Genomic DNA, 16,724 nt, shown 5'->3' on the forward strand with positions numbered 1-16,724 from the left:
AGCAGACACAGAGCAACATGATCATCCCATTTGTCCTATTTCTGGAAGGATAGTATGCTGTTTTTGTTGTATGGATTGCTAACCCACATTTCTTTGCTTTTTAAAACAACAACAAAATGAACCCCGTAGTTTCAGACCTTCAGCAGGTCCAGCTCTCCAGAATTTTCCATGCAGCTCCAAATGAGCGTCCGGACACCCGCCGGGTCGTCCCACGCAAACCGCCGAGCCTCGCCGGGTTTCAGCTCGTGAACCATCGCTGAGCCGCTGAAAAAAAGAGAGAGAGAGAAGTTAGATTTCATTAAACTGTCAAAAATGTAAGCAAGATGTGAATCAGTGCTTGTTGCTCAATATTTTGAAAGCAGCCTTAAAAAAAATTCAAATATATCGAGGTGAAACATTAAGCGGACGAAGCTCGTTCTAAAACGAGAGAGAATAACATGAGGTTGGCTTTTGATGCAAATTAAATGTTGTTGGCCTCTGACCTCTGCCTGTAGCTGATGGTGACCCAGGGCGTGTGGTTGAGCAGCAGGGCTGGAGCTGCTCCTTCGTAGTAATCATTGAAGCTGATGATGGTGGAGAGATCGGAGATGTTGACGTCTACGATGATCCCACCGCACTGAAAACACACACACAGACACACACAAGCGTAAAAAACCCTGAAAATGCACGACGCTCTCAGAGTAAAATCAGCCGATGGGATTGGTCCAGACACCGACCACGTCGAGGCTCAGCAGGGTGCCGTTGTCCTGCCGGTTAAAGAAGAAGAACTTGGAGGTGGATTCAGATCCGACCACACGGACGCACAACTTCCCCGAGCTGTTCTCCGGCCACAGAGGGAGGCACTGCAACACAACACAACAACAACAGAATTACAACCACGCAACAAGAACTCTCTGTGCGTCGCGGACCCTGCCGGCCTGATGCCGACCGTCTAAAGGTCACCAACCTCGGTGGAGGAGATGTAGTGCCACCTGGTGGAGGTCTGGCTGGTGACTTCTCCCACCTCCAGCTCGTACGACGACTTGTTGACCAGAGTGTAGAACGGACTCATGGTGACGATCCTGGTGATGTTGAAGCTGCTCATCTGGATGCTAACGCCCACCTGGACACACAAAGTACAAAGCAAAGACTGAGGAAGACGAGTGAAGGAGTCAAACCAGAGCTGCTTTTATTAATCCAACCTGCTTTTGATTCATTCTGGTTAACTTTATCAATTAATCAATTATCCGTTTGGTCCAAAAAAGGTAAACAAATAGTGAAAAACACATTCAAACCCAACTTGATTTATAAACAGTAAATGTCTTGTTAAACTGGACCTCAAATAAATTTAGTTTAATATCAAAGAAGAATGAAACCAGCAAATATACACGTTTGCATTTTTGTTTAAAAATTCATTGTTCAAACTCTAAACCACCTTCCTCTTCTACTCTGATCTATTCACCAACAACCTGCAGATGAAGACTGTGTGATATGGTCAAAAGCTCCATAACAAGTGAGTAAGTGAACCTTGAGTTGGGACTGTTTAATCTGATTTGACTAATCTGGCTCTAATCTGAATCTAATCTCATTTTCAAACACGTCTCTACATCAGGAACTAAAAACAAACGGCTGTTGGTCCACGTGACTCAAATCTGAGACGCTGAGAGACTTCTTTTAGTTACCAGGAAGTCCATGTTGTTGGCGGGACAGCGAACGCAGCCGTAACTTCCCACCGTGTCCAGAGAGAAACCGTCCGACCAGGAGCTGGTGGAGACACACAGCTGGAGCTGCAACAAAACAACAACAAGAAGTTAACCTCACTGTACTTCATCAAAATCATTCTCACCACCATGACGTGTGGCCGGGTTTGGTTTTAGTCTTCAGGGTAAAAGTTCAGGTGAAAAACAAGAAATCAGATGCACAACATGTGAATTTGGGAAGAACAATATTTCTGATTAAAACAACAAGACAACATTTAAGACCTGACCCAAAAGATTTAAATTAAAAAAAAAACTGAGAATGTGGTGAGGGTCTCCCCTGGATTTTGTCTTATTCAGTTTAGCGTCAACGGAAATGAACATGTTACATGAAAAACGTTTGAGTTTGTCCTGCGGGTGGCGCTAGAGGAAAGGTCCGAGGAGCGTTAAAATCTAAAGTGTTCATCCTCTGGAGAGCAGGAAAGTGTTTAAGCTGATGTCATCCTCATATATCTAGACCTCCTCAGGCTCCATGCTGGGACTCGCTCATCCTCACCTTGCTCTTGCTGAAGAGGTTCTTCTTCCTGAAGGAGAACAGGATGATGTCGCGGTAGTCTGCGGGGTGTTTGACGCTGACGTCCTCGGCTCGGTACTGCAGCACTCGAGACGTCTTGTTGATGATCCAGTACGGGCTGAAGAGCGACAGCACCAGGCGGCTCGCCATCCTCGTCACATGAACGTTCACGTCCACCGTCGCGTTGGGGTCCGAGTCGCAGACGAGACACGTGGCCAAGAACTCGGGCATTTCCTGTTCGATGCGCACGTGGCCGTGCCAGTCACGGCCCTGATACCTCATCAGCACCAACGACATGATCTCCCCCGAGACGCGAGCGTTCAGGAGGTCCGACGTGCTGCCTTCCTGAAGCTCATAGGAGTCCGCTGAGCTCTGAGGAGGAGAGACCACATCAGACCACATCAGATCAAACCACGTTAGATTAGATGACTGAATTAGATACATGTTGGTGGATCCAAACTGATCCAATCCTAATCGACATGGCCCTGATAAAATCTAGATCCTTGCGTCTGTGTTTCTGACTCCGTGGGAGCTGCCGTACCTCCATCATGTACCGGACGGTGTAGGGCAGCAGGTTGCGCAGCGTGGCCACCGGGTGGAGGTGGATGATGTAGGCCGGGTCCCAGTCCTCCTCCCCGTGGCTGGCGATGTGTCGCAGGTCGTCGGGGACGGCCAGCGTGCTGACCATCAGCGGCAGCAGGCCGCTGTCGGTCGCCGGACACTGCAGCACCGAACGCACCTCCGAGCTGCGGTGCACCTGCTCCTTCCACGACACGCAGGTGGTTGACGGACCGTACTGAGCGTCCAGACGACCCGCCGGACGCACAAACAGCTGACATCTGGAGGGGGAGGAGGGGCATAAAACCACACTGTCAACATCTCTTGAACACCTACAAAAACCACAGAGACCGGCACCAAAACTTCTGCTGCCAGGCAGAACTATACATAAGTGAATCTTCCTGAATAAAAACCAAAACATTTAAGGAGCTAAAAGTCGATTTTGAACATTCCTCATTTATGTTTTCACCACATCTGAACAACCGTGAAGAGAAGAGAAGATGAGAGGAAGAGGAAAACAACGACAGCACATCTCCAGAACAGAAGTGCTCGCCATCCAATCTCCAAGTATTTTTATACCAAATCACTCCATGAGTTTTGCTGTGGTCTTAATGTGGTATCTTCTGGATTCTTTATCATTTTCATTGATTCTTGAGTGGAAAAACATGATTATATTTAGCACCAAATATGTGGAACAAATGATATCAACCCAAAAATTGCTGCAACAGCTTATGAGACATAAATTAAATGAATAAAATACAAAGGCCAACATATACTTCTATCATAATGTTCTAAGCCCTTTCACACTTTCACATTTAATTAATTAATGAAACTAACCTTCAGATTCTTAGCTTTCAGTCCCCGAAAAAGAGAAAAACGAGTCTCCGAGCTTTAAAGATCGGAGCTTTTGCTTTTATTCTCTCATCTTTAAAAAGAACTACCTGGAAGTTCAGATGAATATCGAACAGAAACAAACAAGAAGCGCCGTTTTTAAATAAGAGATGGAAACACAATATCGGTGGTGCTGCATGCTAACAACCCTCAGTGTGTTCCCTCGAGCCCCTGAGCAAGGCAATATGGCGCTACCTGTATGTTTCCAGGGCGATGTGGAACTCCTTCTCAGGCTCGGCCTGTCCGACGCTCTGCAGGCTCCTGGATGTCGGACAGTACTTCAGGATGGTGAACGGCACCGAGAAGTGATTCTTGATCTGAAAACAAAAAACATCAATGCTGTTGGTTCCTCAGTGAGTTTCAGACTGTGGTGAAGTTTTTTCAACGTTGTGCGATTCAGACCTGCAGCGGCGAGCGGACAGTGATGACCTTGTTGCCCTCGGCGGCGTCGATCTGCAGCAGAACAGCAACCGCCTCCTGCAGCATCGGACCACGGATGTTGTAGAGACGGCGACCCGGTTTGTCCACAGCGATGTTGGAGATCTCGCTGTATCCGGAGGGAACTGCGGGTTCAGAGACACATCAGCCAACCTTTAGTCACACATTATCAGTTTTACGACCTTCATTCCCCCCCCGTTCGCCCCAAAAACACTTCGACATGCGGACAGAAAGAACCGGGGATTAGAGCGCCAAGAAACTAGAACTGTCAGTGATCACATTGGCTAATGGTACAGTGTGTGTCTATTATCTACCGACGTGTATGATGAAGTGCTAGCATGAAGCTACCAAACAAACAATATATACGCTAAAGTTGTGCACCAACACAGGACTTTGAAAGCTCTACCTTTAGCGCCACTACCTGAAGCGCGATGATGCAGCAGATGTTACAACATTTTGCTAAGCAAGAATGTGAATAACAACCAGGGCATTCCCATCCACTCATACATGTAGCAGGCAGAAATGAATGTGGGAACCAGAGCAAGCGATTGCAGTGAGTGAGGCGTTCTGACCGATGGTGAGGTTGAACAGGCAGCTCTCTTGCCGCTGCAGAGCCGACAGTTTGCCACGTGACGACGATTTGAACCCGGAGTACCCCAGGTCCATGCTCTGATCCACCGACAGCTCGTGTAGCTTTCCCTGTGCCGGTGAACCCACCGGCCTCAGGTTGGCGGTGTGCTGCACGATGAGAGGAATCCCAAGAGAGTTCCTGATGGTGAAGGGCGCCTTCTCCTTCAGAGAGTAGTCAAAGGTGGAGGCTGTGGCCTCAGAGAACGCCTGATTAAAAAACACAGCAACAACACGTTAGTTTATCGAGAACTGCTGCTGTTCATGGAATTAAAGAAAAGGTTTTTATCTGTTGTGCCTTGGCGAGGTTGTAGAAGACGTTGAGGCTGCACTGGGAGACAGTGATGTTCATGGTGTCTTTGGAGCAGATGTTGATGGCCGTGCGAGGTTCGGGCAGAATGACGAAGTCGTCTCCGTGAACGGGACTCTTGTCCTGGATCGGGTTGTTCTTCATCTGCAGCAAACAAACAAAACAATGAAAGGTGATTGTTCATCAACGGTTTCGTCCTCCCGTCTATTCACACTAATGTGATACAATAGTAAAGAGGCAGAATCCACCTTGGTAAGTTGGTTTGTCAGTGCAACCAACCCCTAGCCCCAACCAACTTTATGGTAGAGTAAAACCAGGCTCTACATTTCTTAGAAATGAAGGTTCCAAATGGGTTCTTCCTCAAGGGCTGAGGTTCTACTAAGAACCGTTTGCATCTGAAGAACCCATTTTTGAAGAGGGCTTGTTGTAAGACTAATGGTTCCATTAAGAGCCCTTTTTCATTGAGAGACCCCGCTCTAAAAGGAAGAGTTCTTCAAGGGCCGTTAAAAGCATTGGCGGTAAAAAGGAGCACCCTAAACGCAGAACAAACAACCCCAAAAGCTGTGACAGTTAACGAGAATGTTTGTGAGTTGAGCTGCATCAAATCAGGACTTTAGGGTTCTAGTAAAAAGCCTTGGAATATAAAAGGGTTGTCAGGAGAACCCCCTGGATGGGTTCTTGTTAGCACCCTTTAAACAGGTAGAAAGGTTCTTTATAGAACTTCCAGAAAGGGTACTGGGTGGAGCAGTTACACCATAGACATGTTCTCTGAAAAACCTCTCATAGGGGGTTCTGATCCTTTATGTTGGGTTCTAGTTAAAACCTCCAGATGGGACATTTATGAAAGGTCCTACCTAGAGTTCTAGTTAGCACCTGTATTTCTAAGAGTGTACAGAGAAGGCGATCTCCCTGAAATCCCCAAAATATTCTTTACTACTGCAGAATGAACAGGTAACTCCGACATGGTCAGAGACCACAAAAAAAAGTTTATTTTGGGGGAGGAATCAACATTATTCTGTTTCTATGAATTTCTGTTAATTACTGACAGACTTTACCTCAAGCTCCAGGTTCCATCTGCGTCTGCCGCTGTCGACTCGTTCGATCAGAGGCTCCCACACTGCATGGACCTCGTTAAAATAGTTCACCTGCAGACACACGACAGGTGTCAACATATTACGTCATACACGATGAAACATCTTAATGTTGTACATATTTGTTCTTCCAGTCAGCAGCTTCACAAACTTCATTTATCCTGTTTGACTTCAGTATCAGAAACATCACAATAAATAAATAAATAACTATTAAAAAAAGGTTTAACGTTTAAAAAAAGTTTCTCCTTCTACATGTACAGCCTTTTATATCATAAAGTTATGGAAATATCTAGTGCCAAATACCAAGTTCTTAAAAACGTGAAGAAACAGAAGGACAGGTTCAGGTGTAAAGAACAGGTCCAGTTGTGAAGGACAAGTTCAGGTATGAAGGACAGGTTCAGGTGTGAAGAAACAGGTCCAGTTGTGAAGGACAGGTCCAGTTGTGAAGGACAGGTCCAGGTGTGAAAAACAGATTCAGGTGTGAAGGACAGGTTCAGGTGTAAAGAACAGGTCCAGTTGTGAAGGACAGGTCCAGGTTCTGGTATAAAGGATCAGTTCTCACCTCGAGGGTCATGTCTGCACTGAGCTGCAGTTGAGACGACCAGTTTTTGGCCGATCCATTGAAGGAGGACTCGGTCAGCAGCAGAGGGACAGTCCGATGACCCAAACCGGACTCCAGAGTCACTTGGACCACCTGTCGGGGCGACAACACCTTGTCAACAGGAAACAAATCTGATCTCGTAATGTTTCAGAATAAAATCGTCTCAAAGCTGAAATGTCGTACCTTGACCTCCGCAGTAAAGCTCTCGCCCTCTTGGCGCCCGTCCGGCTCTCTGAAGCTCTCGGTGACCTCGGTGGCCTGGTCCACCCCCAGGAACCAGTAGTTACAGCCGTAGACGTTCATGACCGACCAGAGGTCACTGAAGTCCGCCTTCGACTCCAGACTCTGCTCGTCACTCTGCTTGGCCGTCATGGCGGCCGTTATTGTCTGCACCGTGTTGAGGATGAACGGAGAGATCTGCAGGACAAAGACGAAGAGTTCACCGAGTTTCTAGACTCTCAATCTGATACGAGAACAACTTTTAAGTACGTCTACATATTACTTGTCCTAACTTTACTTTTGATTGATTAATTGATTTGTTTGATTGTTGTGTTTTATACTTCCATGAAGACATTTAAGAATAATATTTGGTAAATCAATGTACCTTGACGATGACTTCCTCCACTGTCACTAAGCCGCTCAGTGGTTGGTTTGGGTGGGTTTTGGACTCCAAGGCGACAGAGCAAGGTCTCAACACCTATTGGACAGAGTCAGAGCAGTGAGTCGCTTTTCAGGTTTCAGCTGAAGAGGAGATGTTTCCCTGTGTAGGCAGCGTGTTCGTACATTCAGGGCCAGAATTTAAACGTAGCAAACAATAACGTTTCTTTTTCTTCTTTTTTTTCTTTTTCCATGCTATTCATAACAACTTGAATGAATTAAGGAAGAATATGGTAATCTCCGTCATAACCAGCTGCTACATTATCACCTCGTGAGTCTGTTTGTGATGTCATCGTGGCAAAACGTGTATATATTTTTACAGTACAACCGCCAGCTTAAGATCATGTTTTTAGACTTTTTCTAATGCTTTTCATGCAATTCAACTGTACCAAATGAGCAAATGAAGCTTTCTAACTAACTAACTAGTGACGTTTATGAAAAACCTAAAAAAAATATATTTGTAAAGATTTTACATCTTCAGTAGCCTCCAAGCCACAAACAGGAAGTCTGTAGACAGCATTGAGAGATGAGCTAACATGTTATTGGTTTGGGTCTAAATGTGAGGTTTCATGATGATAAGAAGAAAAACACACAAAGTTTTCGTAAACCTAGACCATATTTGTCCTATTGTGTTTGTGTCTAAGTCTAATAGGGACAAAAAAAATGGAATTGGTCCAGTAGTGAGGGAGAACGCTGCAGACGGCAGCCGCTAAACAGACGAGGTCCAGGTTGAAAATTACCGAAGTTACCCTTTAACGTATGACCTACTGCGGCCCTGTGTGTGTTCCTGTGATCTTACGGTGGTAATGGCTTTGTCCTCCTTGTTTCGGATGAAGGGGCACGCGAGGACCTTCAGCTCCCTCAGGTTGGCTCTCGTGTTCTGGGTACCGTCCTCCTCGGCCTGCAGGCTGAAGTCGCACTGAAACGAGGCCACGAGGGCGGGGGCGTCTGCCTTCATCAGGCTGGCCACGAACACCACCTCCGGGTCCACCACCACCGCCCGCAGACGAGTCCGGACCAGCGAGGCTGAGCAGAGTTTAGATTATACAAGGTTTTCACTTCTGCTGTTTTTTCTTTTTAATTTATTAATTTATTGCTATGATTAATAAAATCAATAATTTGGACACCTGAAAAAATATATTCTGGTAGTTCTTGACTGCATTCAATACAGTGGTTTGTGATCTCCTTGTTGGTATCAGACTGATGTGTTTCTGAGAGTCTGTGTTTTTTGTTTGTACATGCTGCTTTATGGTATCTGCTGCTCCGCAGATGACTCACAACTCTACGTCTGTTGTAGCCAGTTTGTTAAAATAAAGGTTGAAGGTTGTGCTTAACTTTTCCCTGAAACATTTACTATATTTTACATAAGCGGTTTCAAACTTTGGGGGTCTCTTGGTCGTACCCATCTTGGCGTCTGCTCGTGGCTCAGCAGTCTGTCTCAGCGGCAGTCTGTCGGTGTTCGGTGCAGATGCGGCGGTCGGAGCCGAACTCTGCGGCAGAGCCTGCAAGAAGAAATCTGCGACGGCCATCAGAAACTCCACGCTGGCACACAGGTAAAGTTTCTGCAAGACGGCCACCACCTCCCGTTCTCCGGCGCTCTGTCGATACGTCACATCGATCATCGCCTCGGGGCTCTCCTCGTCTCTCCGACCGACCATCCTGCAGCCACGAGGAAAAACGAAAACACAACAGGTAGAGTTAAGGTGAGTGAACTCCGAATTAGTCAGTGTTTGTCCAAACTGTTTTGATGGCACACAGGCAGACAGAAAACAGTCATGTGACTGTTACCGTGAGGTCACCCTCTCCATGCCGGTCCTCAGGTCGTCCAGGGTGCAGGCGCTGAGGATAGTGGTGACCTCCATGCTGCCGTTGGTCAGGATCTTCCCCGAAGTCTTCAGCAGATGGAGGGCGAACTCGCCCAGTCTGAGGTTCTGCTGGCGCTGGAGGTCTGATGGCTGCAAGGAACAAAAACAACAATCAGACCACAAGATCCAAACAATCAGAGCGCTGATCCTGGACCGGCTGATCCTGGAACAGCTGATCCCGAACCAGCTATTATCTGTAGAAAATGATTTACCATCTAATCTTTTTATCAAGTCGAGGCAATTTTGTAGAACAGAAAGTTTAAAGTCTTAAATGAAATGTATGATTGAATACTTGCATGAATGGCATAGATCTTGGCAAGCTCCTATAAGAAGTATATAATCAACTGTGTAGCCAAAGTACAGACACTCAGACTCTTGAGGACAAAAATGTCCCATGGACACCCATTAAATCTAAAAATTTTAATCCCATTACAATATATAATAATTTATTCTATTAATCCAACCGTCTCGAGCCCTGGCTTCAAACTTGTACTAATTTTCCACCAGATTGAGCATTTTCCTCGACCTATGCGGATACAAATACATGCTATTTTCCCGGTTTCCACTAGGGGCATTATTGCCTAACAACTAACATGGTAAAATTTCCAAAATAAAAGACACGTTAAAAAGCTCCTAGCTTGTCTGCCACCGGCCTTCGATGGCTTCTTGGTGCATTAGGAAGAAACACACACAGAACCTTCCAGAACACTAAGAGAACCTAATACAGGGGTCTGTATGTGGCGACTGACCTGTTTTGGGTCGTTGCTGTACAGAACAAGACCAAGAGACTCAATGTTGAAGTTAAACTTCATGGTCTCCAGAGCTTCCTCCTCCTCTTCCTTACTGCTTACAGCCGGTTTTCCAACATCACCTGAAAGTCAGAAAACACAGATAATAAAAAACACAGAAACTAATCTTGACACATTTAGTCAGCTGAGAATCTAATATCAACAAGAATGTTTCGACATATATGAATATGTTTATTAATAGAGAGACCTGTTGGGGGGCCTCCGGCTGCTCGGAGCTGCAGACTAGCCTCTTGTCTCGGAGCGGTGGGCTCCAAACTACCGGCCTCTCCCAGATTCTCCATCAGGATCCTGAGCAGCACCGTCAGGTCGTCCTGACTCAGCTCCACCTACAGGTCGAGCACAGACACTACCATCAGTAATCATCCTCTGAGACGTTAAAGGAACAGTACATATTCAGGTCAATCCACTTCCTTTGTCTCTTAAGATGTCTCAGATGGACATCATAAAGCATAAAGACTGGAAGCAGGGGGAATCTGCTAGCCTAGACCGTATCTGGAGGTCTAACTTTCTCTATGATCACTCATTTTAAATGTCAATATAGTCGATCTTAAGGCAGTATATTTGAGCCGTGATAAAATTTCACATTACAGAAAACTATAAATGAAAACAACCATATCAACACAGTATACGGGATCACAAATAGCGGTGGGGGGAGGGGGGTCTCTCTTTCTAATTACAAACACGAATAAAAGACTATTTATTCTAAGTCACAAGTAGACGCTTCAGGGCAGGAAGGAAAAAAGGTCACCAGCTAGAACGGCACCTCAACACTATAGGACAACAAACTGTACCTTCGGTGGTGTATGTGATAACTGGAACAGAGGAGTTAGAAACAGGTTTATAGTTAAGGCTGGCTCAGGTTTATAGTTAGGGCTGGCTCAGGTTTATAGTTAAGGCTGGCTCAGGTTTATAGTTAGGGCTGGTTCAGGTCTATAGTTAGGGCTGGTTCAGGTCTATAGTTAAGGCTGGTTCAGGTCTATAGTTAAGGCTGGCTCAAGTTTATAGTTAGGACTGGTTCAGGTTTATAGTTAGGGCTGGCTCAGGTTTATAGTTAGGACTGGTTCAAGTTTATAGTTAGGACTGGTTCAGGTTTATAGTTAGGGCTGGCTCAGGTTTATAGTTAGGGCTGGCTCAGGTTTATAGTTGTCATATAGACAATGATACTGGATCACTTTGTTAATGTTATGACTTATGGTTTCATATTCTACTGTACATGAAAAAACAGATAACACCAAAGAATGAACACGTTATTTTAACTTAAAACCACCATCAGTACTGGCGCCTCTCAGGACGAGCAGAGCTGAAGGTTTTGCAGCTCATCAACTCCACCTCCTCCTCTTCCACCTCCTGCATCTCCTCCTACCTTCATGGGCTTCAGATCTCCATTGATCTCCACGGCAACCATCTTCTTGTACCAGGAAGCTGCCAGGTTCCTCTTGACATTCAAGTGCAGGTTCACTGGTTCCAGCAGCTCGGTGGTAGGTCGACCTGACGCCGGCTCCATACAGGTCCTGATAGACAACCAGAGTTTAAAAAACAATGCTCATTGAGTAATTATTATTAGCTATGAATCTGAATCGACTAACTGACCTGGAGAGTTTGAGTTGGGTCAGCTCGACGTCCATGTTGTCGATGACGGCCGGCAGCGGGCATCCATCAACAGGCAGCAAAGAGAAGCCGTTTCCCACTGTGATCAGACCCAGGTCCATCACAAGTGCATCGTGGGAGGTGGAGGACTGCGGGATGATGATGAGCGGAGCTTTCAGCTTGATGTCCACGGACAGACGGAAGCTCTTCTGGGCAAAGTCACGGACGCTGGACGCCGCCTTCTCTGCCGCCTGAGCCGTCGCGGCGCTCAGAGCTTCTTTGGCTGTTTGGAAGTTGTTGGTAAAATTCTGAAAGAAAAGACATAAAATAAAAATTAAGAGTTTATTTAGGAGACAGTGGATCTCTGAGAGAGAAAACGGTTATTGACTCCTAAACCTAAATCCAGGTTTAAAACTGTAAAACAAATGATGTATTGAACACTATCTTTATTCACCAAAAACAAAATGAAGATCAACAATAAGACAAGTCTGGCTCAGTAAAAACAGTGTGAAACTCACCAGCAGAGACATGATGAACTTGTGCAGGTAAACCACCTGGATGCAGCCCACGTTCAGCTTGACTCTGCCGTCAGTTTTGGAGGTGTCGGCGTAACCGGTGCCCTCTGTGGCGTTAGGAGTGAGACTCATGGTGAAGCTAAACACCTCATCACCCACGATGGAGATCGCCTGGAGGACAGAAACATCAGTGATATAGGGTAGTCCAGCATTGTCTCTGAGTATTTCAACTGCAGTCTAAGGTATTCCAGGGTAGTCTATGGGAGTCTAGGGTAGTATGAGTTAGTCCAGGGTGGTCTAAGGAAGTCTAGGGTAGTCTGAGGTAGTCAGGTTAGTCTAGGATAGTATGAGGTAGTCAAGGGTAGTCTGAGGGAGTCTAGGATAGTATGAGGTAGTCCAGGGTAGTCTAGGATAGTATGAGGTAGTCCAGGGTAGTCTGAGGGAGTCTAACGTAGTATAAGGAAGTCCAGGGTAGTCTGAAGAACTCTAGGATAGTATGAGGTAGTCCAGGGTAGTCTGAGGGAGTCTAGGGTAGTATGAGGTAGTCCAGGGCAGTCTGAGGGAGTCTAGGATAATATGAGGTGGTCCAGGGTAGTCTGAAGAAGTCTAGGATAGTATGAGGTAGTCCAGGGTAGTCTGAGGTAGTCCAGGGTAGTCTGAGGGAGTCTAGGGTAGTCTGAATGACTTCATGGTGATCTGAGGGATTCTGACTAACCTTCTTGTGGATGCTTTTGGGATCAACGTTCAGGACGATGAAATCTCTCAGGCGGGCTGTTATATGAGTTTGTGTTCCTTGCATCAGCAAAGAGCCATTAATACCTGAAGGACACATCAGAACTTGGTGAATAAGAGTGTGTGTAGACCAATAAGAGCAGACAAAAACCCCCTAAAAAACAGATGTGATCCGGTACCTTGGATCTTGATGTCTGCCATGTTGCAGCTCTGGTCGCACACAAGAACGTTGAAGGCTCCCAGCGTCATCATCACCTTCAGGTCGATGATGTCACTTTCGGCAGGTGACACTGGAGCGGCTGACCAGGAAAAAGAAGTCTGAAGAGGTCAGAACTCCAGCAACACTTAAACACACTTTAGTTAAAGACTTTGAGGAGGGTGTTCAGACTTTTGGACCTTTTTTCCCCCACTATACTTGTACTGGGAAGACATTTGAGCTCATTGTGTGTGTGTGTGTGTGTGTGTGTGTGTGTGTGTGTGTGTGTGTGTGTGTGTGTGTTGTACTGACTGGACTTGGCAGACACCGTCTTGTCCTCCGTCTTCGGTCTGATCTCTCTCTCTGGAGACGCCACGCTGCCGGACGACAGCGCCGCCGACAGGAAGTTGATGGCCGACAGCAGAGCCTCAGTGTGGAGCATGAGGTCGAGAGAGGTGAAAGTCACCTGGAGAGAGAGAGAGAGAGAGAGAGAGAGAGAGAGAGAGAGAGAGAGAGAGAGAGAGAGAGAGAGAGAGAGAGAGAGAGAGTAAATCACTTCAGAGGGGTCCAACCATCCATCACAACCCACAAAATATGAACTGACACGATCAGAGGAGTGGACTGACTATCAGAGTTTGTGTGGATGGACTGTGACTCACGTTGATCATCTGCTCTGTGTTTTTGTAGACTGAGGAGAAGTTCGGCCCCGAGCGGTCCGCCTGAGGAAACACAGCCAAACAAACAGGAAGCTCAAGTTGCTCTTAGTTTTGTTCTCCTGCTCTGACTAAGGATGTCACGATAACGGACGTTTGGTAGTTCGATAATGACGCCAGTGATTCCACGATTCTCGATACCCAATTCGATGACATCACATCTGTGTATCTCACCAGAGGATCAGATAAACATGTGAGTTCACCTTGAAATACTGCACTTTGAACAGCTCAGCTCCGGACTCCACAGAGGAGCTGATGAGACACAGCGGCTCGCCACTGGAGTCTGAAACAAGATGACAAAATAAAACACATTTACATGTTTGACCATATGTACATGAATACTACTAACACCATAGAAAACACTGTAGTTCACCATAGACTACAGTACAGTACAGTACTTCACCCCAACGGCCCTTCCTCCACAGAGGCTCTGACCTTTGAACTCCAGACACTTCATGGTGATCTTGTCGATGAACGTTGTGGCGCACATGTCGTACTTCCTGACTTTGGTGTTGATGCCCAGGTGAGCGACGTGAAACACCAGGAAAGGTGACTCCTCCTGCTCTCTGGGCTTCTTCAGGGTCAGCAACACCTGGAGCAGCAAAACAGGAAACAGAATCAGAACGCCGCCATGTTGGAGGAACAAACCGACAAAGATCAAAGCCGACCAGGACATTTTGTAGATTTGTAGACTTCGTACCTCTTTGATTTCAAAGTTCAGGAGGACGTTGACGGTGTTTTCATTCACGCCTCCGTTGGTGGCGGCCGACGCACCGTTAGAGCCCGTCTGTGCCGACGACACCACCTCCACCTGCTGCTCTGCAAGCTCCGCCTTCTCTGATTGGTTAAAGGGGATTATAGTCAGGTTAGGCTCCACCCCTGAACTCTTTAATGGTGTCGATGCAGGTGAAACACGCGACGAGGAGAGTTTGCGTCAGATTTCCCATCATGCACTGAGTGAAGTTACCTTGAGCCACCTGTCTCTTCAGGTCCATGCTGTGCTCTTTACTCCCCTCCCCGATGTTCTCCACCAGGATCTTCATCAGCACACCGAGGTCTTCTTGTCCCAGACTCATCTGAAGAAACAACAGTTAAATGTCTCTTAAAGAGACGGAGACGTCACAGATGAGACATCATCTAATGGTAACTTTCAGGGAATTTGGGATAAATCCACAGGAAAGGAGTCAAATAAACGTTTTATTTCCTCCAGTCTGAAATAACACAAGTGAATGAAAAACAGGAATGTCTCGCCTTCAACAACAACACATGAGAGACCTACGTTGAGGGACCGGAGGACTCCCTGGACCTGGACTCCGGGGATCTCGGTGAACCAGGAAGCAGCCAGGTTCCTGGTGACGAGCAGCTCCAGGTTGATTGGCTGGAGGATCTCAATGTCGTGGTGAGAAGCGTCTCGTCTTAGCGTGGTTCTAAAAAAAAAAGAAACTTCCTGTTGGTGTGTTCAGGGACGCTCAGAAACAGGAACAACACCAAAACTCTGAACGATCAGAATACCTGGAGAGCTTCAGCTGAGTCAGCTTGACGTCCATCTTCTCCACCACCACCGGCAGAGAGAAACCCTCGGCGGGCAGCAGGGAGAAGCTGTTCCCCACCGTGATCAGACCCAGGTCCACCACCACGGCATTCTGGGAAGTGGAGGACTCGGGGATGATGATGAGCGGGGCCTTCAGCTTGATGTCCATGGACAGACGGAAGCTCTTCTGGGCGAAGCCCCGGACTCTGGACGCCGCCTTCTCCGCCGCCTGAGCCGTGGCGGCGCTCAGAGCTTCTTTGGCCGTCTGGAAGTTATCGACGAACATCTGGAGGAAACAAACGAATGAATGAATGAATGAATCAGGAGGTGAGACGACAACAGACTCGATGTGAGGCGTTCACTGCCCGCACGGAGAGCACGCCGTCATTTCTGTTTCATAAACCTTCAGATTGATAATATGAACCTCAGTCATGACAAATATGTGTCTGTATTTACATTAATCTATAATACGAATATATATATATATATATATATATATATATATATATATATATTATTAAATAACATTTAATAATATATATATATATATATATATATTTATAACATATATATTATTATATTATTATTATAAAATATAATATTTGTAAGAATAATATTCTCCACAAATATTCTTACAAATATAATATGTTATAATATATATATATATATTCATAGCATATATATATATATATATATATATATATATATTATAAAATATAATATTTGTAAGAATATTTGTGTTGTTTAGTTTTTGAAACAAAAATGAAGCTTCAAAAAGTTCAGAACCGTTTGTCAAGGAGGGAAGTGAGGTCACACAGGCAGAGGTCATGTGAATGATGGGGGGGTTAGCAGTGAGGGGGGGTAATGATGGTGGCTGAGTGAGTTAGCATAGCACTGATGGAGGAAGTGATAACTGTTACATGTTGTGATGAAAAACATTTCCTGTATCCGTCCATCAACCTGTCAGCGTCCTACAAACGTAGCGCTTGTTTCGCCGTTCTCTCCGGCCCAGACGGGTGGAGATTAAAGCTTTGAAGACTTGTTTTTTGTTGCTGTTCAGATGCGACGCATTTATCAAAGTGACTGACGAGGATGGAGCAGATTACAGGTGCAAAGCCTCGTGTTTTTGCACAAAGATTTAAAAAACAAACAAAAATAAACCAGAGGATTCTGTCAGATGGGATGTTCCTTTACTTTAATACTAATAATTATTTATATAAACAATAGAGCTGCACGGATTTAGTGAAAATAAATAACAGACTAATGAAATATGAAATTTAGATAGATACATAATATAACACATATAATAGTAATTTATTATAATATATTATTATAAATTATTATAATACATTA

The 16,724-nt window shown here is 45.7% G+C and overlaps 1 protein-coding gene across 5 annotated transcripts in view; it reads right to left on the reverse strand.

Annotated features, from left to right (window-relative positions):
- The window catches only part of vps13c (vacuolar protein sorting 13 homolog C), a 49,120-nt gene that overhangs the window by 12,769 nt on the left and 19,627 nt on the right, over window positions 1–16,724 (reverse strand). For all 5 annotated transcript variants that reach the window (XM_068728804.1, XM_068728803.1, XM_068728802.1 and 2 more), the window contains 33 exons: window positions 15,353–15,657; window positions 15,120–15,267; window positions 14,808–14,916; window positions 14,541–14,677; window positions 14,276–14,432; window positions 14,044–14,123; window positions 13,787–13,846; window positions 13,440–13,593; window positions 13,111–13,230; window positions 12,915–13,018; window positions 12,203–12,370; window positions 11,688–11,992; window positions 11,461–11,608; window positions 10,285–10,423; window positions 10,038–10,159; window positions 9,212–9,378; window positions 8,826–9,082; window positions 8,223–8,449; window positions 7,371–7,463; window positions 6,950–7,183; window positions 6,728–6,859; window positions 6,130–6,219; window positions 5,063–5,218; window positions 4,710–4,974; window positions 4,102–4,262; window positions 3,895–4,016; window positions 2,792–3,089; window positions 2,233–2,622; window positions 1,662–1,766; window positions 947–1,102; window positions 717–842; window positions 483–616; window positions 138–264 (listed from right to left, as the gene is read on the reverse strand). In XM_068728804.1, the coding sequence (XP_068584905.1) occupies window positions 138–264; window positions 483–616; window positions 717–842; window positions 947–1,102; window positions 1,662–1,766; window positions 2,233–2,622; window positions 2,792–3,089; window positions 3,895–4,016; window positions 4,102–4,262; window positions 4,710–4,974; window positions 5,063–5,218; window positions 6,130–6,219; window positions 6,728–6,859; window positions 6,950–7,183; window positions 7,371–7,463; window positions 8,223–8,449; window positions 8,826–9,082; window positions 9,212–9,378; window positions 10,038–10,159; window positions 10,285–10,423; window positions 11,461–11,608; window positions 11,688–11,992; window positions 12,203–12,370; window positions 12,915–13,018; window positions 13,111–13,230; window positions 13,440–13,593; window positions 13,787–13,846; window positions 14,044–14,123; window positions 14,276–14,432; window positions 14,541–14,677; window positions 14,808–14,916; window positions 15,120–15,267; window positions 15,353–15,657 (5,496 nt within the window). The remainder of the gene's footprint in view (window positions 1–137; window positions 265–482; window positions 617–716; window positions 843–946; window positions 1,103–1,661; window positions 1,767–2,232; window positions 2,623–2,791; window positions 3,090–3,894; window positions 4,017–4,101; window positions 4,263–4,709; window positions 4,975–5,062; window positions 5,219–6,129; window positions 6,220–6,727; window positions 6,860–6,949; window positions 7,184–7,370; window positions 7,464–8,222; window positions 8,450–8,825; window positions 9,083–9,211; window positions 9,379–10,037; window positions 10,160–10,284; window positions 10,424–11,460; window positions 11,609–11,687; window positions 11,993–12,202; window positions 12,371–12,914; window positions 13,019–13,110; window positions 13,231–13,439; window positions 13,594–13,786; window positions 13,847–14,043; window positions 14,124–14,275; window positions 14,433–14,540; window positions 14,678–14,807; window positions 14,917–15,119; window positions 15,268–15,352; window positions 15,658–16,724) is intronic.

This window comes from Cebidichthys violaceus, unplaced genomic scaffold (assembly GCF_023349555.1).
Source record: "Cebidichthys violaceus isolate CVI_PGR_0920_01 unplaced genomic scaffold, fCebVio1.0.p SCAF_43, whole genome shotgun sequence".
NCBI classification, from domain to species: Eukaryota; Metazoa; Chordata; class Actinopteri; order Perciformes; family Stichaeidae; genus Cebidichthys; species Cebidichthys violaceus.